Source organism: Bos mutus, chromosome 10, assembly GCF_027580195.1.
Source record: "Bos mutus isolate GX-2022 chromosome 10, NWIPB_WYAK_1.1, whole genome shotgun sequence".
Taxonomy (NCBI): Eukaryota; Metazoa; Chordata; class Mammalia; order Artiodactyla; family Bovidae; genus Bos; species Bos mutus.
The window spans coordinates 21335983-21361301 of NC_091626.1; the positions used below are offsets into that span (position 1 = coordinate 21335983).

General features: G+C 46.5%; 2 protein-coding genes across 6 annotated transcripts; both read left to right on the top strand.

Moving 5' to 3' along the window:
• PRMT5 (protein arginine methyltransferase 5) lies at nt 1-7730 on the top strand. Of its 2 annotated transcripts, none has more exons than XM_005895446.3 (17): nt 1-156; nt 821-939; nt 1250-1335; nt 1493-1627; nt 1980-2092; nt 2425-2474; nt 2681-2844; nt 3282-3443; nt 3619-3696; nt 3789-3847; nt 3935-4057; nt 4140-4315; nt 5159-5268; nt 5516-5609; nt 5791-5907; nt 6211-6275; nt 7183-7730. In XM_005895446.3, the coding sequence occupies exons 1-17, from the start codon at nt 47-49 to the stop codon at nt 7333-7335; spliced, it is 1914 nt and encodes a 637-aa protein (XP_005895508.1). In that variant the 5' UTR covers nt 1-46; the 3' UTR covers nt 7336-7730. The 2 variants fall into 2 exon arrangements, with proteins under 2 accessions (XP_005895508.1, XP_005895509.1); XM_005895447.3 differs by having other exon boundaries at nt 106-242.
• A 1221-nt stretch (nt 7731-8951) lies between these two features.
• Nucleotides 8952-20825, top strand: RBM23 (RNA binding motif protein 23). Of its 4 annotated transcripts, XM_070377485.1 has the most exons (15): nt 9184-9379; nt 9788-10048; nt 12501-12576; nt 13147-13304; nt 13776-13823; nt 13953-14126; nt 14373-14426; nt 14577-14694; nt 14791-14943; nt 15028-15165; nt 15696-15761; nt 17241-17436; nt 17523-17654; nt 17741-17825; nt 17911-20825. In XM_070377485.1, the coding sequence occupies exons 3-15, from the start codon at nt 12511-12513 to the stop codon at nt 17912-17914; spliced, it is 1392 nt and encodes a 463-aa protein (XP_070233586.1). In that variant the 5' UTR covers nt 9184-9379; nt 9788-10048; nt 12501-12510; the 3' UTR covers nt 17915-20825. The 4 variants fall into 4 exon arrangements, with proteins under 4 accessions (XP_070233584.1, XP_005895515.2, XP_070233586.1 ...); XM_005895453.2 differs by lacking the exons at nt 9184-9379; nt 9788-10048 and adding an exon at nt 8953-9149; XM_070377484.1 differs by having other exon boundaries at nt 9184-10048.
• The last annotated feature ends 4494 nt before the right edge of the window (nt 20826-25319 follow it).

Consider the following 25319-nt stretch of genomic DNA (forward strand, 5'->3'; position numbering starts at 1 on the left):
GCTGCTAGCTTCAGGGAATCTCGGCGTGGATTGCGCGAGGGAAAAGATGGCGGCGATGGCGGTCGGTGGTGCCGGTGGAAGCCGCGTGTCCAGCGGGAGGGACCTGAATTGCGTCCCCGAAATAGCTGACACACTGGGGGCTGTGGCCAAGCAGGGGTGAGGGCCTGGACCTCTGCGAGCTGAATGCGGGGTCCGAACTCGGGGACCGAGAGGGACAGACCAGTCATCCCCGAGAGGCAGGGGTGAGGGGGTCGAAGTGGATGAGACCAGGGCGGGAGAAACCATTTAGTCCTTCGGGATGAGAAGCCTCGGGCCCTGGAGCTTGAGAGGAGGGCGGGAAACTTATTGGGGGCGTGTGGTTACTGAACCCCAAAGTCGGAGGAGTTATCAGGTAAACTCAAAAAGGGGGCGTAGAGACCTCCCGGGCCCTGGAGAGCGAGATTACTGTATGAAATTGGGAGAAATAGGAGGTTAGGGAGAGGAAAGCTAAACCTTGAGGGGGGATACTTGGGCAGTACTGCTGCCGATCTGGATGTGACAGTCTCGGAAAACCAGTGACAGCAGAGTAGAAAGTCCACGTGGTGTGGATATTCATCTTTTCTCTTAACTCATCTTTTCCATGGCTGTGTCCTGGCGAGAAATTGAGGCACAGTACAGCGGAAGTGATATGCCCCAAGGTTGGCTGAATTCAGCAGTCTAGTCGGGTCGCTGGTGGCAGCTGAAAGGGTTGTGCAGAATCAAGAGAGCCAGTCCAATTACTTGGATCTCTGGGCACTGCTGCTGTCTTTACATGACGATTCTGGGTCTGTCGCGGTTGTAGGTTTGATTTCCTCTGCATGCCTGTGTTCCACCCGCGTTTCAAGAGGGAATTCACTCAGGAACCTGCTAAGAGTCGGCCGGGCCCCCAGACACGATCAGACCTACTGCTGTCAGGAAGGGGTAGGGAGCATCCCACATGCCCCTTAATTATTAGAGGCAGTAACAACTTATGCTTTATCAGTGCCTTCCTCCTCTTCCTTTCTTGACTTGGATATATTGGTTCGCCCCACGGATATAGATAACTCGTGTTCTCTCCTTACCTGCCTACTAAAAGCCTTAGTTCCCTGTTCTGTCAGGCTCTCCTGTATCTGTGATAGAAAAAGTCTTTGTCTTTCATCTCTAACTCTATTCCCTGTTAAGAACTAGAAATTGTATGAGTAAAGTGCTGAACCTTATTTAGTCTTTGTCTTTCTTGGGTGGGGGAGTGCAGACTGGAATACACTAATTGTGGGAAAGCTTTCTCCATGGATTCGTCCAGACTCAAAAGTGGAGAAGATACGCAGGAACTCTGAGGCGGTAAGACTGACCTCTTCACTGACTCTAAATACCTGTAAACAAGCTGGGTGGGGAGAGCACTTTTTCCCCACTCTGTAACTTAGTAAATTTGATATAATGCAATTAAAGCTATTTGAGCTGCTAGCTCTTAACTTTATCCTTTTAATCTCTATTCCAGGCTATGTTACAGGAGCTGAATTTTGGGGCATATTTGGGTCTTCCAGCTTTCCTGCTGCCCCTAAATCAGGAAGATAACACAAACTTGGCGAGAGTTTTGACCAATCACATCCACACTGGCCACCACTCCTCCATGGTATGGCGAGGGCTTCCTTTCCTGCTGCATATTATGATAGTCAGGCTGTGCTAAGTATCTTCTTGTTCCTAGCCATTCAGTAAAGGGTGCATTTGGGAGAATTGAAATGTCAGTACTGTCTACTCACAATAAGAGTGGTAAGCAAAGTATTATAAAACGTACAGAATATCAGTTATTTCCCGCAACTTCCAGAGATAAAAGACAGCATATAATCACAACTTGGGAAAAGGATATAAGGGGATTAGCTTGAAATCTGGATCAAGATCTTTTTAATTGAAGGAAGCTTTCTGGACCTAATGGGTTCAAAACAATTCTAAATAGGGTGTTGAACCTATTTATTATTCATGTGCAGTTCTGGATGCGGGTGCCATTGGTGGCACCAGAGGACCTGAGAGATGATATAATTGAGAACGCACCAACTTCACACACAGAGGAGTACAGTGGAGAGGAGAAGACATGGATGTGGTATGTTTCCTTTTGCGGCTGTACCTGGGGTGGAGGGAAGTACAGAGTGGAACCTGTAGGAAGGTCTCCCTGAGGTGTGGTGATTGGTGGGCCATATGTATTTGATGGGCTTCCCTGGTGGCTCAGACAGTAAATGGTCTGCCTGCAATGCTGGAGACCTGGGTTCAATCCCTAGGTCAGGAAGATCCCCTGGAGAAGGAACTGGCAAACCACTCTAGTATTCATGTCTGGAAAATTCCATGGACAGAGGAGCCTGGAGGGCTACACTCCATGGGGTCACAAAGAGTTGAACATGACTGAGCAACTAACTTCTGTGTTTTGACTCTGCACAGGTGGCACAACTTCCGGACCTTATGTGATTACAGCAAGAGGATTGCAGTGGGTAAGTCCACAAAGATCCTGGGATAGGTTATCCTTCTCTGAAGTCCTGTGACTAAAAATCAGGAGTCTCATGTATACTTGGCTGCTGGGGCATACTTTCTCCATGCTTTAGTCTGCCTTGCTTAAGGAGGAGACAGATCCTGCACAAAAGAGCACGCAAAGATTCTGGCCTATGTGATCGACAGGTCTTTGTTTTCCCTTTTGTAGCTCTTGAAATTGGTGCTGACCTCCCATCTAATCATGTCATTGATCGTTGGCTTGGGGAGCCCATCAAAGCAGCCATTCTCCCCACTAGCATTTTCCTGACCAATAAGAAGGGATTTCCTGTTCTTTCTAAGATGCACCAGAGGTTGATCTTCCGACTTCTCAAGGTGTGTAGTGGAAGGGTTCTAAAGGTGTTCCAGCTAATCTTGTTTTACTCACACATGTGTGATGGGATTTTTTTTTTTTTTTCCTTTGTGGGGCTGACTCTTCCTCTCTAATTTCTGGAGCGCAATTTCAGCAAAGCTGGGGGCCTTGAGAGCAAAAGAACAAATAGCAGTAGAAGCCCCAGAAACATTTCAAAAGGAATCGGGTATCATGAGAACTTTGCAGAAAGTTTGATCTAAGAAGTTCCAGCAATGATTCATGGGGTCCCTTGTGCCAGGTGATGCTTATGTGGTATAGGAGGGCTCTTGGTGCTTTTGTTGGTATTCAGAGGTATTTGGTGATCTGGGCCTTATTTTATGCTGAAGCTCTTTGACCATAAGCTTCAATAATACCCTCTTGGTTCAAGGACTGTGTCTGATGGCCTTACTTATTCTCACAGTTGGAGGTACAGTTCATCATCACAGGCACCAACCACCACTCAGAGAAGGAGTTCTGCTCCTACCTCCAATACTTGGAATACCTGAGCCAGAACCGACCTCCACCCAATGCCTACGAACTCTTTGCCAAGGGCTATGAAGATTACCTGCAGTCCCCACTCCAGGTGGGTCTGGTGTCCACTAAGAGGATGGGGGTGGGGGGAGGAAATGTATCTTGAGAGCAGGTACCATAAAATCTCACTGGAGCTCAGGGGACAGTGGGAAGGTTTTGGTATTCTGGTGCACTGTCCTTGCCAAAAAGTGGCTAACTTACTCTGTCTTTTTCCTCTCATTCATCAGCCACTGATGGATAACCTGGAATCTCAGACATACGAAGTGTTTGAAAAGGACCCCATCAAATACTCTCAGTACCAGCAGGTACAGTATGGGTCTCAGTATCAGGCAAAGGGCTGGGATGACCTGGGTGAAGATGGCATTACAGCCACAGGGTCTTCCCTCCTGCCCCCCAGGCCATCTATAAATGTCTGTTAGATCGAGTGCCAGAGGAAGAGAAGGACACCAACATCCAGTGAGTGCTCTCTGCCTGATTCCCAGAGATGTGCATGCCTGCCTCTCTACATGTACAGTCAGCTTGACTGCTCCCTCTGTTTCTTAGAGTGCTGATGGTGCTGGGAGCAGGCCGGGGGCCCCTGGTGAATGCTTCCCTGCGGGCCGCCAAGCAGGCTGACCGGCGGATAAAATTGTACGCTGTGGAGAAGAACCCAAATGCTGTGGTGACGTGAGTGGCAACCTTGATGCTGGGAAGTTTGGCCCCAGTGCCAGTATTTCTTTCTCCTCCTGACTCGTTTCATCTGTTTCAGGTTGGAGAACTGGCAGTTTGAAGAATGGGGAAGCCAGGTGACAGTAGTCTCATCGGACATGCGGGAGTGGGTGGCTCCAGAGAAAGCAGATATCATTGTCAGTGAGCTTCTGGGGTCCTTTGCTGACAATGAACTGTCACCTGAGTGCCTGGATGGAGCCCAGCACTTCCTAAAAGGTGCCTCCAGGCTGGGGTGTACTGAATAAGGGGATTGGATTATCAACTGGGAAGGCTCCTGGGTTGGGCAGGGGTGGGTGTGGCAGCAGCTTAGAAGAGGTTACAGAGTTTAGGGGAGGCAGGGCTGACTTGAGTCAGTGCCCTTAGCAAGTGACGCAATCTCCCTGAACCTCGGGTGTGGGTGTTCACATCTGTAAAATGAGGGGAGTGGACCAGAGCAGAAACTTAAAAAATATTTATTTAGTCATTTATGGCTGTGCTGGGTCTCCGTTGCTGCATGGACTTTTCTCTAGTCGGGGAGAGCGGGGGCTACTCTCTAGTTGCCATGCATGGGCTTCTCATTGCAGTGGCTTCTCCTGCTGCAGTGCACAGGCTCTGGGGCGCGTGGGCTCAGTAGTTGTGGTACATAGGCTTAGTTCCTCCTCTGCATGTGGGATCTTTCCAGATCAGGGATCGAACCCATGTCTTCTGCATTGGCAGATGGACTCTTTACCACTGAGCCACCAGGAAAGCCCCCAGAGCAGAGATTCTTAGTCTGAGATCTGTGGACTCCCTGAACTGCCATGACATGTACCTTGGATTTAGCTTTCATCACTAGCTCAAAGGAAAGAAAGTTAAGGACCATTAGATTAGAATACTTTGGGTTCCTTCCAGTTTTACTCTTATGTGACTCTAAATTAACCTGGAAGTAGAATGCTTTAGGGCATGAGCAGGGGGCAGGGTGGCCTGGGAATGTGACAACATGGAGCTGCCTGGTCTTTTTTGATGTGGGAGGTCTGGGCCTTCAGTACAGATGCACCATTTCCATCCGCTGGGAAGTAATGTGCCCCTTCTGCTCTGCAGATGATGGCGTGAGCATTCCTGGGGAGTACACCTCCTTTCTAGCTCCCATCTCCTCCTCCAAGCTATACAATGAGGTCCGAGCCTGTCGGGAAAAGGACCGTGACCCTGAGGTAAAGAGCCACTCTCTTCTGGCGGTCTCTTCTCTCTTTAATGCTTTTCTTTTTCTCTGTCAGCATAACTGTTTTCTTCCACTGGAGGAGATGAAGAGATGAAGGAGTTGGGGATGTGGGAAAGTAACTGAAGTGAAACTACGTTTTTATGTTTGTCCGTGTCGTTAGAGCTTGGGCTGTATTCCCTGAGGAATTAGGTAGTGCTCACCTGTCTTCTTCAGATATCATTTTCTCTGTTTTGGGACAGGCCCAGTTTGAGATGCCTTATGTGGTACGACTGCACAATTTCCACCAGCTGTCTGCACCCCAGCCCTGTTTTACCTTCAGCCATCCTAACAGAGGTGGGTTCCTGCATGGCTGTCCTCTGACTGAATGGGGAGCTCACTTCCCTGGTTTCTTCCCTTGCTCTCCTGGGTCTATCTGGCCTCTTATCTAGGCTTCCTTTCCTGGTTCCTGCTTATGCTTTACCAAGCTGTCTACGGTTTCTGGTTCCTCATCACCCACACAGCTCTTCCCTGACAGATCCTATGATTGACAACAATCGCTACTGTACCTTGGAGTTTCCTGTGGAGGTGAACACAGTGCTGCATGGTTTTGCAGGCTACTTTGAGACTGTGCTTTATCAGGACATCACTCTGAGTGAGTGTCTGGGGCAGTGGATGGGGGTTTAAGAGTATGCTACCTGGGCAGCTTATGTATTTAATACATGTTGCATTTGGAGTCACAAGGAACTGAGCAATCAGTGAATGGAGATCTTTGATGACTTGTTTCCATGTTTACAGATGAGACTGTCCTCAACCTAGGCAAAAAACAGTGTCACGGAGACCTTGTTTTGTTGTTGTTGTTAATTTTTATTGGAATATAGTTAAAACAATGTTGTGTTAGTTTCAGGTGTACAGCAATCAGTTATTCTCAATTTTTATCATTATTTTGTCCACTTAGGTATCCGTCCAGAGACTCACTCTCCTGGGATGTTTTCATGGTTTCCCATCCTCTTCCCCATTAAGGTAGGTTTCACCTTAAGGCTCCTTGGGTTAAAAAGTAACTTATGGCATTGATGTTTTGCCCCTTTCCTCCTCCCAGGATAACGCTTGGCTGTGACCCTTGTTTTGCTGCTCTCACGTGCAGTTGTAGATGTTGGGATATTTGCAGTGGCCTTCCACCTGGCTTCCCACATCTACTTAGGCTGTTCTTCTGTCCATTCTGTACCTGGAGCAAGAATCTTCTTTTAAAAGCACAAATATGATCCTGTCTCTCTCTCCTGCTTTTAAAACCCTTCAATATCTTTCCAGTTCCCTTAGGATAAAGTTTGTTTTGGCACATAGCATGTGGGATCTTAGTTCCCTGACCAGGGATTGAACCCACGCTCCACACAGTGGAAGTGCAGAGTCTTAACCACTGGACCGCCAGAGAAGTCCCAGGATAAAGTCTTAAATCTTCCTTAGACTTGGTGTGATCTAGTTTTCACCTGCCTTTGCAGCTGCTGTCCTTTGTTTACATTGCTCAGTCCTTGGACCTTCTTTTGGTTCCTCTAATACCCCATGTTCTTTCCTGCCTCAGGGTTTTTCACACCGTTGTCCTCTGCCTATAAAGTTCTTGGCTCATTTTCTGACCCAGGTGACTTTATCTTCCAGGTCTTATTAGACATTCTTATTGTCAGATAATTTTCCCTGACCTCATAGACTAGGTTAGCATTACTTTTCATAGGTACTGTCCCTGTTCACAGCATTCATCCTACTTTTGATTATTTGTTCAGTGTCAGATTGTTCAGTTCTGATTATTTGTTCTGATAGATTTCAAACCTCATGAGGGTTGGAATGTTACGTTTCATCATTATCTCCACACTTAACTTAGTACCTTGCCACATAAAATTCATTAGCTCCGCCCTGAACCTCCCTATCTTTCTTCTTATAGCAGCCCATTACGGTGCGTGAAGGCCAGACCATCTGTGTGCGTTTCTGGCGATGCAGCAACTCTAAGAAGGTGTGGTATGAGTGGGCTGTGACGGCACCGGTCTGCTCTGCTATTCACAACCCCACAGGCCGCTCTTACACCATTGGCCTCTAGCCCTGCCTGCAAGTGTCTGGAAGCCTTGGAAGCAGCTGCAGATTCTGTTCCTGTAGCACAGAAGGTGCAGTACACCATGGGCTCTGATTTGCTGTGCCCATCAGAGAGGAACATTTCAGTCTGCTTTCCTACCTTACGTCAAGATGGCAAAGGAGAATTGTGGGGCTCACGCCACCAATCTGTGAAGACTTCAGGCCTGAGCATGAGGAATTCATGTTGGATCTGTGGCTACTCCAACAGGCATTCAGCCTCAAAGGCTCCCTGGGATAGCTCTGAGAACATGTGTATTGAACAAATTTTCAGCCCTCTTCCCTGTCCATCTCTGTTCCTATTTTGATGGTTTTGTGTAAGGAGGAAATACAAATAAAATGAGGTTATGGTCTTTCCTGCTCCAACTCTGCTGCCCCCTGCCTCTACTTCTTCAACTATTACTTACACATATTCAGATCTATGCTCTTATCCAATACTTGAAGGGGCCTAGGTTTATTTCCTATCTAAGAAGCTTAGTGATGACTCTTGGACTCCCAGGTACAAGCCTTTCTGACCAGCTACAGAGAGGTCTTGTCCTTTAGGACCTGATTAGGTTCTTTTCTGGGGAGGAGGCATGGAGTTTGCTGCCACGGAGAGAGATGGGGTAGTGAGTGAAGCCAGCTTCCCTTCCACCTTCCTGAGCTGCTGCACTACCAGCTCCTCTGTTACCTCTTGGGAGTGTTAACTGGAAGTCATCCACACTTCTCCAGCAAGAAGCCATTTATTTTGTTTGGATAAAAACACAGGATTAGAGTTTGAAGTCCTAAGAGGTAATCTAGTTCAAATTTACATTTTTACAGAAAAGGAATTGGTATAATGATAAAAAGTTAATATTCAAATCAGTACTCAAACGGTTCCTGTGAGTTCATGGCCGTCTCCCATGTTTTAATCAGCTACGTTTTTGGCAGCTATATTAGGCAGTTGAAGTATCTGGGAGTTCTGGAGGCTCCTGGAATGTGAGGGTGGACGTCAGATAGACGGCTGAGTACAGCTGCACCCAGTCACCTGAGACACTGCCTGAAGTTTACCCTTGCAGTGGGAGCTGTAGGGGGCACTGATTTCAACTGAAAAGTATGTGAGATGTGGAAGAAGATAAACCTGTCACAGACTTGAGGTTCAAGCACTGAGGGCAGGAGGCAGCGGTTGGGAACGGGGGATGTGGAGCTCAACACCCCTCCCCTAGGGAAGTAACTGCAGTTGCTCTCCACAATGCTGTTCTGGATAAGCCCGACTTGAGCTCCTTGGCAAATCAGTAAGGATGGGCAAGGACCTCAACTGCACCTCATTACCTCGCGGTGTTGGCCCAGACTACCACTGTGCTGGGAGCTGGAAAGGAGGGTTCTGTCTCAGTTCCCTCACCGCTTTCCCCGCCTTCCGCAAATCGTGAAACCAATGAGAGCAATAGGCGGGTACCTAAGGACATTTCTGCTTTCCTTGAGTCTCGTCAAGGTTAACCAATCAATGGGAACTTCACTGTTGCTAAGAGACCTTTGAGTTTGGCTCCACCCACACTTAGGATTTTAGCCAATGAAAATCTGTACTTTGGACTGTTGCCGCGAAACCAGTGAGATAAATTCCAGCGGCCGAATGTCTCGGCGCCTGCGCAGATTGGGGAAGGTTCTGGAAGACAGTGGGGCTGCCGCCATTTTGCGGGAAGAGGAGCGGCTCCGGCTCTAGTGCTGCTTTTACTGCCGAGTCTCTGGAAGATAGCGGTGTTTCGTGTACCCCGCCACACCCAAAGGAACAGGGGGAACCGGGACCCCCGCTGCGGGGACCCGGAACTGGTAAGAAACCTCGAAACCGGGTTCCCCCCGCAACGTCACCTATGCGTGACGTTGCCGCGCGGCCCCTCCCCTTGACGTCACAGGCAGAAAATGGAGTCCGGAGCAGAGTCAGGCAAACTTTTAAAATAAAAGAAAATTAAAAAAAAAAAGTTTTTGCTTATTTTGACCTGGAACTGTTCGCTGCCTAACTAGTCACTGGCACGATTTTAGGAATCGGCACCCTCGTGGCTGTATCCTTTAGCGATGAAGATGTTTCAAGGATTCGAATGACTGGTCTCTTGGTCCCCGTAGCCCTGACGTTCAGGGTGTCCCACACTGTGGAGGGAGCTCGTGGGATCCGTTTTCAACCCCCTAGTGGCGCCAGAGAGAGATGAGGGAATTGAGCTTTCTTCCTCAGTCTTCCGTATGTGGAAGACTTAGGTTCACTATGTTGGCGGCTCTGCCCACATACTCCGTGGTGGTAGAGGAGCATACGGGGGGCCACATAGGAGGTTTTAGCATCGGGACGCTGGCCCTCACAGAGATGCTGCCAGTTACTTACTTGTAGGACCGTTTTTCGAAGCGTGGCGTTGGTTTGTTACACAAGGGAATGTTTTTGTCTTTCTCACTGTTCTTGTTCTTAATTAAGCTGTCTTCAGTTTGGAGATATTTGTGCCCAGCTCAGTGACCAGACCCAGGAGGTGGCGCTGCCCCTCACCCCTGGGACTCCAGCGTTTGGTGAATGAATTCTGTCTGATTGGGACTATTATTTTCGCTCTCCTGTGGCCCGGCTGCCTTGGGGCCTAAGAGCTGCCTTGGGTCTAGTCTGTGCTGTGACAAGGTCCATGCAATATCATGATGGTGGGTCCCTAATGCAATTTTTGGAGCAGGGTTGGAAGAAAGCAGTATAATGTTTTAAGGTATGGTATTGAATGGATTTTGACCCATAAGTTAGAACGTAAAGAGTTCGAAAACTCCGGACCTGAAAGCGCACAAGTGTTTGGGACTTTATGGCAGCCCACTCTAGTGTTCTTGCCTGGAGAATCCCAGGGACGGGGGAGCCTGGTGGGCTGCCGTCTATGGGGTCGCACAGAGTCGGACACTACAGAAGCGATTTAGCAGCAGCAGCAGCAGAAAGATAGACTAAACCCAGCAAGATTCCAAGTTTTAAAGTGTGCTAGTGTTTTATATATGTGTGTTTCTAAATATATCCATTCATTTGTTTCTTAGGTCTGAAAACTTTATTCCACACGTAGGGGTTCCTTTGTCAACTTATGTGAAAGTTGTTGCATATCTTAAGTTATCCTTGCACAGTACTAGCACTCAACAAAGAGCAGTTCTTGAAACTAGAAAGGCAGGCTATAAAAAACGAAGAGGAGTGTTATGACACTTAGAAAATTTGTATAGACTTGGCAGTCAAATGACTGAACAGTTTGTAGATCAAAAACTTACTTATAGAACCATTTTTTTCCCCACCATAGGTCAGATAGCATATATTAAAATCAGCCTGGTTCCTAATATTTTGAAGCATATACTGTATGTGTTTTTTTTTTTTTTTTTTTTGAAGCATATACTATTGCGAACTGGTTATCTCTATAAGCCACACAATAAGATGTGACTAATGAGACTGATTCTTTTCATATACCTATAAGGACATTAATTCTCCAGATGAGTGTATATTTAAAAATAGACATCTTGGCATGCTGTGTACTTTTTTTTTTTTTAAGAAATTTCCTTTTAAGTCTAAGTTACAAACCACAAGAGAGAGTGGTAACCTGAACATTAGAGTCAGAAGACTTCTGATCAAGGATCAGCTCCTCCATTTGAGCTTTGTGACTTTGGGCTGTTCACAGAACCTCCATTTTTTCATCTGTGCATTAGATCCAGTATTGCCTGTAGCATATGTTACCATTGATTTCTAAATAAATGTAAGAGATTGAGTTCACTGGTTTTTAGACACCTATTTGATTTTGGTTTGGTTTCCATTTTAAGCCTTAAATTTGGGTCCAACTAAGTTTAATGTTGGCTGCTTCCAAGAATCTTATCTTTGTAACATGTTTAGCATAGTGCCCAGCAATGTCAGGTACTACAAATGATAAATATGATTACTTTTATTAAATCATCAAAATAGGCTGTGGACTCTGTCTCCAGTCAAGACAGCATGATTGGATGATGCATTAGCTGCTTTAAAAAGCTGGTTTTACATATCTTGTGTATATGGAAAGTCTTTAATTATAATTAGCCTCTCTGCATAGAAATTCTTCAGATTAGGTTTTTTTTTCAGTTTTATTAAGATATCAGTGACGTAGAATAAAACTGTACATGTTAAGGTGTACATTTTGGTGGGTTTTGTTATGTACTAACACCCATGAAACCATCGCCCCCCTCAAATTCCAAAATGTTCTTTTATACTCTTTTCATCCTGGCCCCTCCGCACCTGTTCCTATCCCTAGGTAACCACTGACCTGCTTTCTGTCACTACAGGTTAGTTTGCATTTTCTAAAATTTTATGTAAATGTACATCATACAGTATGTACTTTTTTTTGATAACCTCTTTCAGTGTAATTATTTTGAGATTTATCTGTTACATATTTTGATAATTTTGCAGCAGTAATCTTTGAATAATTTATCCTGTTGATTTCGTTTGGTGTCTTCTGTTTTTATTATTTGACAGACCTGTGACAGACTTGAGAAAGACCATTGCTAAATATGAAAGCTTGGGGTAGGCGAGAAGTCCTACTGTATGTGTCTAGACAGAAATGCTTCAGAGTGGGACTGGTTAAGCCATCTTAATCACAGTCTTTTTGAAGTACCCAAACTCTAGTTGGTGTTGTACAGAAGATGCTTAATGATGAATCCCCTCATTTTTGTGTGTTTGGGTCAGGGATGTGGGGAAAAGCTTAGGACAAATCTGCATTATTCTGGTATTACTTTGTCTTGCTTTTAATTTTTATTCTTGTAGTCTTACCTTTTTAATGGAATATGTGCCAATTTAAGTTTAAAGCAATTATTTATTCAGAATTTTGAATAGTAGAATGGAGGCCAAGTGCCCACTATAAATAGTAAGTATGAGTACCTGCATTTTCTTTTAACAGGAAAAGGAAGGACCATATTATATTTTGTCTCTCCCTAGACATCTGATTTTCTTCTAGACCCTGACCTTTTATAAGCCACAAAGCAGAACTAGTTCAGATCTGCAAGATGCAAAAATAAATGTAGGGTAAACAACAGCTGGTAAGATGTTTGCTTTGGAGTTCGAGAAACAAAACTGTATATTCTGATGTCTGTTTCTTCAAAGGGGGAGGGAATGTGGGGTGCTGGAAGGGGAGAAAAAATATAAATGAGGTTCTTATGTATCGATATCTTCCCCAGATCTGCTACAATGGCATCCGATGACTTTGATATAGTGATTGAGGCCATGCTGGAGGCTCCCTATAAAAAAGAGGAGGTAATATTCCCTAGCTCACTCTTGGAATTGGGTTAGTAAGAAAAAGCAGTTGTGGCTCATCAGTTTCAATGTTTTAGGAATTTTCTTTCCCTGTTCATTTATTATGTACAGTGGCTATTCATGAAAGGTATAATCTTTCAGTAGTCACTGCTAGAGACCAGTACTCAAAGGCCATACTTGCAGAAAGGGCCCCGAAAATTGGGGGTGAGGGGGCAACATAAAGTTGGGATGGGAACCCTTTGCTCACAGCTGTCAGTGACACAGAAGAAAGTTGCTACATCTCAGACGTAACTCATTTATCACTCTCCTGGGAAATAGGTGTTAGTGGAACGAACACATGTGGGATAACTAACGTTTGACATTAAAATCTCATCTCTTCTTTTTGGGTAGTTTCCATCCTTCTCTTACTCTCTTTGTTAGGAGATCTACGTGCTCAGAAACTGTTAAGATAATTGAGAGTTTTAATTTCATGAGCTTTCTTCCTTGTCCACTTTTGTTCTTTCCTTGCCCAATGGAATTTGTGTGTCTGCCACCTGATGCCTTGTGTCATTTTCCTGGTGAACCCCTTAGGATGGGCAGCAAAGGAAAGAGGCTAAAAAGGACAGTCCCAGCAACACGACCAACAGCACCAGCAGCATTGACACCAGTAGCTGTGGTACCGATGGGAGCAGCGTCACTGATGGGACCAGTGCCGCCAATGGGAACGGCACAAGTGGGGAGGCAAGCAAGTAAGTGTGGCATGGGGAAAGTGGGTTGGCCGCTTGGGGAGGGAAAACAGCTTTGTCCATTATAGAAACAGCTGGAACAGAGAGGTGGTTGTTCATAAGACTTTCTACTTTAGTAATGGCTCCACTGGGTCATGGGAATAATGGTGATTTGGTGTAATGATCTTCCAGTGTAGACTTGTGGATCAGTCTAGTTTTGATGTATTTCATTTGAATAAAATAACAAGAGGATCTCTGATTTGAAAACACCAGATACTGTTCTGTTCCATGGAGGGGAAATGGCCATTTCATATACCTGACAGTGTTCAGGGCTGTTTGTAAACTGATGTCATACCATTGTCGTGAACGCCTGCCATACTGTCTTCTAGATTTTGGTCTTTTGCTGGTTTTTGTTTCACCCTAGCCTCACTGTCATTGGCTTTCCTTGGGAGAGAGAATGAAACCTCTGTAATAAGAGTTGATACTCTCTCACAGGAAGAAGAGGAGTCGGAGCCATAGTAAAAGCAGGGAGAGAAAACGCAGGTCAGTCATTCTGGGGACACTTGGGTTTTGAGAGTTATAAATGGAAAGATACCAGGGAAAGCTATATATGAAAGGCCAGAGGAGGTTGGTTGGTTTTTTAAGGAACTTAATATTCTTTTTTATCCATAGTCGTAGTCGAGACCGGGATCGTCACAGGCGGAAAAATAGTCGGAGCCGAAGTCGAGATCGGCAGCGTCGCCACCGCAGCCGTAGCTGGGATCGTCGACATAGTAGTGAGTCACGAAGTCGAGACTGGCGTCGTGAGGATCGTGTGCACTACAGGAGTCCACCGCTTGCCGCTGGGTATCACCTTCTGCTAATAAGATCACCTTTGTATTCTGGGTAAAACCAAGTGCACCGTGGTCCCTGCCTAAGGGTGCCTGTGTCCTGTTGTTGGGATGGGCAGGAGACCCAGTTACTGGAGGGGTGATAACTCAGAACTTGCATGTGTGATGAGATGCTGTAATCTTTTTTCTCGTGGTGGAAGACTCAGCACTGGGCCAATGTGAATAGAGGTGGTTTTCAGTTTTGTTGTTCTCTGTTCTGTAGGCGTAGGTATGGACACAGTAAGAGTCCTCATTTCAGAGAGAAGAGCCCAGTCAGGTGAGTTGATAATGAGCACTCTTTTAGGGACTGTGAATTATGAATAAAAAGTGGTTTGAGGCAAACCATAGGAATGTGTAGATCTTGAGGGCAGCTGAAGAAAGATGACCAAGTATTGGGAGGGAAGGTCTCAGCAGTTGTGCTCTGCAGGGAGCCCGTTGACAACCTGAGTCCGGAGGAGCGGGACGCCCGCACGGTGTTCTGCATGCAGTTAGCTGCCCGCATTCGGCCTCGAGACCTGGAGGACTTTTTCTCTGCTGTTGGCAAGGTAACCCTCTTCTCCCTCTTAGTTAGCTTGGGGTAGCCTGTCTTCTATCCATCCCCCTTTATGCCCAACTCAGGATTTCCGTTCTGCCCTGGATAGGTTCGAGATGTCCGTATCATCTCAGATCGGAACTCACGTCGGTCTAAAGGCATTGCCTATGTAGAATTCTGTGAGATACAGTCTGTGCCGCTGGCCATTGGGCTGACTGGGCAGCGGTTGCTAGGAGTGCCTATCATTGTACAGGCCTCACAGGTGAGCAGCCTGAGAAATGGACTTGAGAAGATGGAGTTGAATGTGGTAGGTGTGAGCGTAACCTATCATTTCCTCCTTCCACAGGCTGAGAAAAACCGCCTGGCAGCCATGGCCAATAATCTGCAGAAGGGCAATGGTGGACCAGTGCGCCTTTATGTGGGCTCCCTACACTGCAATATCACCGAGGACATGCTCCGGGGCATCTTGGAGCCCTTTGGCAAAGTGAGTAGAAAGAGAGGGGAACCTCTGAAGGGAGTTGGGAAAAGTGGGGAGGGTGAGTGTACCTCCTCATCTGTCTGATCATGGTTAACCCATTGCATGTTTCATAAGGGCCATGTGGGTCCCTCCTGGGAAAGTTGGCTCCATCTCTGTATTCTTACTGCTCAGGAGATAAATTAGGCACTGTGAAATCAAATAGTGGGGTCCAGATTAAGTAAGATGAGTCAGCAAAAGTGTTTTAGAAAGAAATGGCTTTTGTTTCTCTTTTTAAAATGATTTGGAGAGACATAATAGGTTGGTTAGAAAGATAGAGGTGTTTAGAACAATCTAAATAGGGGACTTTCCTGGTGGCTCAGTTGCTAAGACTCTGTGCTTCCACTGCACAGGGCACAGATCACAGATTCCATCCCTGGTGGAGAAACTAAGGTCCTATGTGACGCATGCTATGCATAGCACAGCCGAAAAAAAGTCTGGGTAGGAAAGAGCAAAGGTGTGGCTTAGCCAGAAGATTGTTATTTCTCTTTATTTTGCAGATTGATAATATTGTCTTGATGAAGGACTCAGAAACAGGCCGCTCCAAAGGTTATGGTTTTATTACGGTGAGTCTCTAGTCTTTAACTTGTAATTTTAGTTTAGGTTTGTCCACTTGTCTGATTTTGTAGCTCAGCTTCATCCTCCTCCCATAGGAACGGTCTTAATGACCCATAAACCCTGCTGCCTGAAGCTTGGACTAGCCTTCTGCCCCTTGAGATGAATGCATTGCTTGAGATCTTGGCTTTGCTCCCACACTCTGTCAGTGGCACTGGTATGGGGTGTCCAGGAGTTCAACCAGCCTCCCTGGTGCTACAACTTGCTCTTTGGGTAATAGTAATAATTCCAGGCGGCAGCTGAGGTTGGGGGATGAGGGAGGTCAGGTATGGGCTTTATTGTAGATGTGTGTTATAGATTTGGTATATTTTCATGATGAGGTGGGAATAAGAAGTTATGTACTTCCTTCTGTTGCTACCCTGATTGAAGCAGTTTCTCCACTGAAAAATACTTTCATATTTAAATACTATCGTAGGGAAAATAGTGAGGCCACCTAATAGTGGGCAAGTCTCACCTCTTCCTGACACTCCAACAAAATTGTCTCCCATAACTGGTTCTTCCATGTGACTCCAGGCTGAGGACTGGTTGCCAGCCACAAAGTCTGATAGAAGCTGCTATGTTCTGGGCTCAATCCAGGCAGCCTACACCCCCACAGTTGCCTGCAGGGCAGAGGGGAGGTAGGTTATGTTCTACCATGGGAATTGCTCATCACAGAAGTATCCAGTAAAAGCAAGCCACCTACATACACCACCTGCCTAGGAACTGTCATTACCACGTGCCAGGCCCTAGGGCAGGTAATACCAGAGTAAATAAAGTCAGCTGTGAGGTTCACGGTGGCAAGTACCTTTTTTAGCTCCACACGTGACTCAGATTCAGAAAGGTTCCTCTGGCATCTTTCTTCCCTTGTGTTACTGCCTTTTAGGTCAACACCCTTGACACATAAACAGCAGATTAGGAATCCTCATTATGTCAGGCTGCTGCTGAAAGGGACTAGAGAGTTAGAGGCCCTATGGCCAGTAGGCCAGAGAGGTGGGGTGGGAGTGGGAATGCAATCTTGCTTTCAGTACCAGGCTGTGTGCCCTCTTGAGGCTGTGCCTTTCCTAGTTCTTGACTAAGGACTGAAACTTACTAGTCCTGAGGGCTGAAGTGAAACTCAGGAGCCTTGGATCTCAGCCTGTATTACTTCCATCTGATACATACCAATTTGTGAAACAGCCAGTCAGGCGAGGTTCCCTACAGATAACACACTGTTAGGTTCTTAGTGGAGCTGGAAGATTGAAAAGTGATGGCCCTTGAGTCAGCTGGAAAGGGTTCTTTTCAGAGAACCATTTGGGAGGATGGGATCCTAGGTGACATTCCTTGGGAAAGAAAAGTTTGAGCCACAGTAAGCATGCGATTTTCTTGGGACATTAGGACTAGGGAGTGTTCGTGGGGCTTTGAGAGCATGTCTGTGGCCAGGAGGTACCTGATACGGCCTGGATTTCTTGTAGTTCTCTGACTCAGAGTGTGCCCGACGGGCCTTGGAACAGTTGAATGGCTTTGAGCTTGCTGGTCGACCTATGAGGATTGGCCACGTGACCGAGCGACCGGATGGTGGCACAGATATCACTTTTCCTGATGGAGACCAGGAGCTAGACCTGGGATCAGCGGGTGGACATTTGCAGCTCATGGCCAAGTTGGCAGAAGGTAGGTTTCTTTGTGGAGTGAAGAACGTGGGGTTGAGTTTTACATTGGGGGTTAGGACTTAACCCCATCTCTTCTTTCCCTCTGAGGCTCTGGAATCCAGCTGCCAACCACCACTGCTGCTGCTGCTGCTGTGGCCCAAGCTGCTGCTGCTCAAGCTGCTGCCCTGCAATTGAATGGAGCAGTTCCCCTGGGCGCCCTGAACCCAGCGGCCCTGACTGGTAGACTTGAACTTGGGGAAGGGAGAGAAGGGTTAGGCCTGGAAGGCAGGAATACTCTGCTAACTCTCCGTGCCTCTCTGTTCCAGCTCTGAGTCCGGCCCTGAACCTCGCCTCCCAGGCAATCGCCTCCCAGTGCTTCCAGCTTTCCAGCCTCTTTACCCCCCAAACCATGTGAGTCACAAGGCCCAACTCGCATCGGTGTTTATAGTTATTTTCTTTCTTTCAGCTTCCTATTTACATCTTCTCCTTGCCACAGGTAAATTAGTGGCTCGGTCCACTGCCTCCCTGTGCCTCTGGGTCCTGCCACTCCCTGCTCCACATCTACCCTTCCATGGCCCCTTCTCTCCGTTTTGTGGACCAAGCCATTCTGAGGGCATGAACACTGACGGTGGGGGAACTGGGGCCCCCCTTAGACACCAAGAAGGGCTCCTACCCACCACAGCCCTGGTGGGAATAGACTCTGCTGATCAAAGCTGCTGATCGAAGAGAACAGCATCTTCATTTGCATTGAACATCTGTTTCTCTGTGTTCATCATCTCCTGGGATGACCTTCATTGTCCTTCCCAACCACCTCTTACTGATTCTTCGATTCCTACCCCTTTGGGAAGGCCATAGGGCATTAACTGAAGAAACTAACTGCTCTCCTTCTGTACCTTTATCCTGCAATCTGTCACAGAAATCCCCTGAAACCTCTGGTTTGTGAGGACTTTGGAGTGTGAGGGGTTGAACCGTGCTGCTACAGGGCCCTGGAAGGTAGTGCGGACGTGTGCGTTGGGAAGCCTGCCTTAGACCTCACCTTGGGGCCAGAACTGCTTCTGTGGGCTCAGGATCTTGCTGGGAGGTGCGGGAATAATCTGCCAGCCATTTTGGATGTCTTTGGGGCATTCAGGAATTTAATGAAAGATAGGGTACCTTTCTGGTACCATCCAGCTTTGTGTAGTTGTCTTTTCCTTTGGCCCAGGGTGGGAGTATGGAGGGGAGACTGCTTCTCTCCACCACTTCCCTGGGCCTCTGGAGACTGGGCTCAGCCCAGCTGTTAAAGCCACTCTTGTCCCCTCGCTGGACACACATGAGCCCTTGTCACTGGATTTTATACTCTGTGTCTATGTACATAAATATAAAATATATATATACTTATATAAACTTTGTACAAAAGGCATGTCCCACTGTTGTGGCGGCTGCTGCCCATATGTGTGTGGTCTCAGTCTGTTAGTGTGTCTGTCTGATGTTAACTTCTGAGCCAACACCACAAATGGTTCTTGGGATATAAAATATTTGTAATGTCATTGTGTTTTCTTTCCTTAATTTAAAAAAAATCAGATCTTTTGGAAGAAAAACAGACAAGACACACACCCTGTCTGTATCTGCTTTATACTCCCATGGTCTTCATGCCCTGTGGTCTCCACCTCTGTCTTTATCTTAATTATCTCTAAACATACGTGCCCATTGGACAGACTCTCCAGCTCTGGCTCTACCTGGGGACAGATCTTGTCTTTCCACCAGATGGCAGTGTGACAGTAGCACATGCTGCCCTTCTTCTGGGGGTGGGGTGGGGTTGGGTGGGGGGGTTGTGATCCTGAGAAGCGTAAGTACTAAAGAAGCCTCCTCAGCTCACCATTCTTACCCTGTGGCCTGCCTTTGGACCTCTTTGTGTAGAAATCCAATCTAGTATCCAAAGGGGTTTGGGCATTATACATCAGGGCTCCCCTAGGCCTTAGGTCTGTAATTGTTCGTCCTTTCAGTCCCCTCAACTCTTGCTTCCCGTATGGCTCAGCCTGGGACAACACAGGCCTGGGCTGATCCATGCATTCCAGGGAGCTGAGTGTTCTAGGCATGGCCTTACCAAAGGTGAGGCACACCTTCCTCTGCCTGCTTTGTAAGGCTTAGGACAGGGGGCAAGCCCAGAGCCTGGGTCACCAACTGCGGACCAGCCAAGAGAAAAAGGTCTGAGGTTCCAGGGACAGAGCTGAACCTCAGACCTGTCTTCCTCCTGTGGGCCGCCTCCATTCTTTACTGGTCTCTATGGCAACAATGTTAAGGCTTTATTGTCATGCTAAAAATATGGATAATTGCTGCTAGGTTTTTTAATTTGTCAGTTAAGGCTTCTAAACAGAGTGCTGGTTTTTTGGTGGTGAGCTTCTGAGGTTGCTCTTGACACTGAAGTGTTAAGTACATGAAACCTACTTGTGGCACAGAATGCCACTGGGACTCCGGAGGGATTTCTAGACTGCTGCAACCTCACCCACTGTCACCCCTACCCCCTCCTTATCCTTGTTTGCTCTCTGGACCTGAAGAAGGGAAGGAGGCTGCATTATTTTTAGGTAGGAGCAGCTGGCTGTAGCCCAGTCCCCATGTAGTTATTGATTGGGATGCTAATGCATCCTGAGCTCAGTACAGACTATTTGTATACATCATCCTAAGGTTGTGGACCAGGTCTCCTCATGGCAGTCTCAAATGCCTTCAGACTACAAGTACGCACAGGCCTTGCCTCCTGCCTCAGGTGGCCCAATCACTACTCAGTTTCCTTATATTTCCATGCCTGGCTGTTTTGCCTTCCTGCACTGTGGGTCCTTCCACCTCAGTTCTTCCTTGCTCTCAGATCCTCACGTAACATTTTGCAGGAGAAAGACAAGGATGAAAGTAAGGGGATGTCTAAGACAACTTCTGTTCTAGTGTTAACCCATATAAGGTGACAGCATCTAATGGGTGACAGTGTCACTGCCTGTGACTCAAGGCCTTCTTATTACTCATAACTCTATAGGGGGTGGTTGGAGTGTAGAGAAGGGGGCAGTAGATAACCCCTTAGCTCAGCCTAATGTAAAGAAGCCTCCCTCAACCTCCTGCCTGAGCATGGTGGCTTAAGGTGAGAGTAGAGATGAGACTGTTCAAATCCGTTCCCAGTGCAGTTACGATTTCCCCACCAATCCTCAGCTCTAAAGGGGATTTTCATCTGACTTTTGGCTTACAGCTTCCACTTTTGTCTTCTCTGAGGCAGCCCTGTTCTTTAAACTGCTGTATTCTTGACATTGGGATTCATCCTATTTCCTTCTTAGACTCTAACCACTCCTAGATGTGAGCTACCATGGAAGCAGTGCTGTGACTTACGAACCTTTAGTCTTCGCGTTTTGCACTTACGAAAAAGGGAAATGAACTAATAAAAACTTAAAGAAAGATACTCTGTCATAGCCCCTCTTTTCTCTTAAAGTCTGGTGTGAATCAGGAAGTGTTACTTGGACAGTGAGAAGAGGCTGTCCTGGCTCTGAAAAGTGAGTGGTGGGAGGTGGTTAACAATAATGAGAATTTATATTTATGCAGCATTTATTGTGGGTTAGGCATTGCTCTAATCATTTTAGTCATTTAATCCTCACAAGGACTCTCTGAAGTATTCTTTTATCATCTTCACTTTGTCACTGAGGAAACTGACACCCAAAAGGTTAACTAACTTGTCCCTCGATGATGTAATTAACAAGTTTGGGATCCCAGTCCAGACAGTCTAGCTTCAGATCCGTTGATCTTAACCTGCTTCTCAGCATCACTGTGAAAGCCAAAGCCTTGGAGTCATGGGGAAGTGTCACTTGTTCTGTCTCTATATCCACACTTCTCAGTATGTCTTGACTTTTTCCACCTCCACGTCTACTGTCTTGTTCTTTCTTGTCTTACACTGTCTTATTCTTTCTGCTGGTCAAAAATCCTGTCCTTTAAGATACTGATGTTTTCCTAGTTGAAATTTATTTTCCTTTCAGTATTCTTGGTCCTATTATAGTTCTTATTCTGACTTTATTTACAGTTCTTTGTAAACTGTTACTTCGGTGGTTATATCTTGATGAAGTCAACCTTAGGTGTGTTATTTTCATTATTGTTGTCTTTGCACATAGTTTATATCTGTTGAGTTAAATTAATCCCCTCTCAGTTCAAGTCAGACCTAGGCTTTCCAAAAGCTATCCCCTGTAGCCTGCTTAGCTCAGCAGCCTCTTTCATTTCTTCCTCACCCTTCTAAAAGAGAAGGCAGCTTTACTCTTTTTGCGGTTACCATGGTAGCCTATGATGCTTTCTGTCTAAAGTGCTGCTACCGCCATCAGAGACTGACGTTTCCTTGGCAACCAGGTGAAGTCAGTAGGCATGAGCTGAATGCAGGAAAGGAACTCTGGTCTGAGAAGCTGTGTATCTGAATTTTCTGGCTTCAATTATCCCCTCTTCCCTCCCAACTTTTATACACTGTATCCAGAATTGATTGCTCTCAATATGTGTTCTTGATTGAAAGAGCTCTGTGTGAGGTGAAGTAGACCAATTAACTCAGGTCATGTGAGGAGATGGAGGCAAGAAAAGATCTGATCAAAGATCACTTTTAAAAGTTGGATGAGTTTTCTTGGCTTTCCCAGATGATCTGCTCTCAAGAGCCCTTAAGGAGTTGGCTGGAGTTACTGGAGACCCATTAAGCAGTTATTTTTGAGGGCAATGGGTGGATGAGGTGCATGAAGATTGTAAAGGAGCCAGTCAGTGCTGGATTGCAAAAGAAGGGAAACAATGACCTTGGAAATCAGAGAACTTGTCAGATTTGCCAGTATTCCAGAAAGGATGGGAACTTCAATCAGCTTTCAAGCATCTTGAAACCTGCTTGTTTAAAATGAGTGGTGCTGAGAATCTGCCTCCTCCTCCCACTTCCTAGACCTGACCAAGACAGGGTACCTCCACCCTGCAGCAGAAATATCATACCGTGGAACACCACCATGTGGTTCAGATCTCTCTTCTGCCACAAACCAGCTGAGTCAGCTTGGGTATTACTTCACTTCTGCAACTCGGACTCCTCACCTGTAGAAAGGAAATGATTACAAAAGTTCCTGTCGCAGGCATGTCCTGAGGATTCAGTGAAATGATGCATGAAGAGGGCTTAGAACTGGCTGGTTTGTCCTCATTCCCATTCCTGGGAATGTCTCCACACTTGGCTTTCTACCTGCTTCAGCCTCAGAGAATGCTCGAGATTTACAGGGGGGTGATAGGGCCCTACCGATGACAGGGCAGTGATTAAAATAAACCTGAACTGTTCTGGGCTTAAGTACCAGGCTCACAAGGCCCCGGGTCACCCACAGTCAGGCTAGCTTTCAGGAAAACCAGTCATCCCACTGGCCCAATCTCCTTTTATACTTGAAACTCTACAATGGGATTACAACCAGATGGCTTTGGAAAATCAAGGTGAGCCCCTCAGGTACCTTCAGGCTACCGAGCACCCTCTGCTTGGTCTGGCTTGGGAAAATCCCAGAGCATTCTCTGTTACCGTCCTTTGCAAACTGCCCTCCTAATCTCCCCCAAGCATTCCTATAGCACCTGTCTTTCTTGGTTTCCAGAGCCTAACTCTACCTGCTCTGGCAGTTCAGAGTAAGTATTTTAAATCAGCATTGGTGCTCTGCCTAAGGTTATAATTTGAACAGAAAAATGGGAAACTAGTATAAGACCATCCTTAGGCTTCAGTTGCCAATCTTCCCCTCAATACTCCCCAAAAAAGAAATCCAATAATGGGTCTCTTGAGTCCTGTGGGAGGTATGTTGGACTCTGTGGACCGCAACTTCAACGTGTATGCCCAGAGCAGGCTATGCTTTGAGAGATTCGAACATTACATGGTGCCTGAATAAGGGACCGGACACAGGTTGCCAAAAAACATTACTTCCCTATACTCCAATAAAAATTTTAAATAATAATAATGAATTTTTTTAAAAAAGCATAACTTCCACTGCTCACTTGTTTATTTATGAAGATATTTGCATTTTATCTAGGCTTCATCACATCTGGTAGGATGTGGGATCTTTGTTCCCTGGCCAGGGATTGAACCCATGCACCCTGCAGTGAGAGTGTGGAGTTTTAACCACTGAACCACCGTTATCCTCATTTTAAATTGGGAGAGCTGAGGTTCAGAAAGACAGGAGAGGTTAATAGTGACTTTCTCCATAGACTTCTGAGTGCCAGCTAAAAAGGCTTGCATAGCCCCATCGAATTTGTATTCACACCTGGAGTTTACATGGTCTCTAGGTTGTAAAGGCATGACATCAAGATTCAAATTCCTTGAGTATATCCATCTGAGAGCCCCCGGATGATAGAGGACTCAGAAGCAGGATGCTCTTAATCTGGCTTTGGGGCCCTTTTCCAACTTGGATGCACCATCCCCCCAAATTGTGCTCTGTCCTATACAGTGAGGGTCTCTGCCTCATCATGTGGCAGGCTGCCCACCGTTTCTTTTGTGCATTTTCTCAGGTGGTTTTGCCACAAGGTGTTTCTTTCCCTTCTCCCCTTCTATCTACAGCCTATGTATAGCCTTCAAGGCCCAGTTCCTAATATATGTCTTCCGAATGTTCTGTTTCTTTCATTCAGACTTCTTAGAGCACTTGTTACAGCTTGCAGTTAGAATGTGTACTTTGCTGCTGCTCCGGCCGTGTCAGTGCTTCCTCCGCCTGGTCCCTGCTCTCCAGCACGATTGTAAGCTGCCTGCGGGCAGGGATAGCGTCTTGTTTTCTCCATAGGGCCCACCGCAGTGACTTGCATATACAGTACTTGAGTGGAACAAGCATTTGTAGATTAAAGATTAAAAAGTCCAGGAAAATTTTACTTAGACTGATGCAGATTGGAGTAATGTTAGATAAATTAAAAGATGTATGTGTGGATGGACTTTCTGGGATTGCAGATTTAACCCAGAAGACTTATGGAGTGTCCTTCCAGAGCTCTGGTGGCCTTTCAGTAGACAAAAGCCCTTGCTCCAGTCTCTAGAGGAAAGTTAGATGTAGCAGGGCAGAACTGTAAGCACAGGCCTAGAGCAGAGTGCTCTTGGCCAATGAGGAGGCCTTGTGGGCCAGGGTGGGTGGGGTTTGTAGAGATTGGGCAGGGGCTGGGCTAAGGGAGCAAAGACCCCAAGATAAAATCACAGTGGTTAAGAGGATATGAGGGCAGAGAGGAACTTACCTGGTTCAGGCAGCTCGGCTCCAGGCCCCTTTGCTGGTCTCTAATGGCAGCCCAGGTCAACAGCCTGCTCTTACTTGGCCTTGATCAGAGAGGATGAAGAGTTGGCCAGGCTCTCAGAGAAGACCCCATCTCTCCGAAGTCTGGCAGGAGCAGGGCTTCAGTTTCCGTCTGTTCTGAGCTCTTCTGTAGGCGTTTGGAGGGAACACACAGATGGGTCGGGCTGATGGAACTGGCTGAGTTGGGGGGAGGGAAGCTTGTAGCGTGTGTGGCTCCCTTATGGGGGAGGTCCTGCCATCATCATCTTTAGAATTCTACCACATGAAAGACACTAGGCCTTTCAGTTCCTCACTCTCTCCTCCAGTGACATTTGACTACTGGTAACCCTCCTCCCTGGGCAGTGGCCACCACTTCTTTGGCAGCTACATCCCTACTGTGCTTCATCTGCCTGTGCTCAGGACACTCTCTTTGGTCCCTCTTTTTTGGAACAATGAAGCTTTGTTTTGTTTAAAATTATTTAGTTTATTTAGCCATAGGTAAAAACTCAAAAGGCAGAGAAAAGAGCTTACAATGAAAAGTAAACCTCGGAACCTGTCCTCCCCCTACCCGTTTCCCCTTCTCAGTAGTAATCAGTACCATCCTGGCTGGTGATTTGTTCTGTCACAGACCCCTTTGGAAATCTGATGAAATTCATGAACCTCAGTTGCAAAGTTAGATACAATC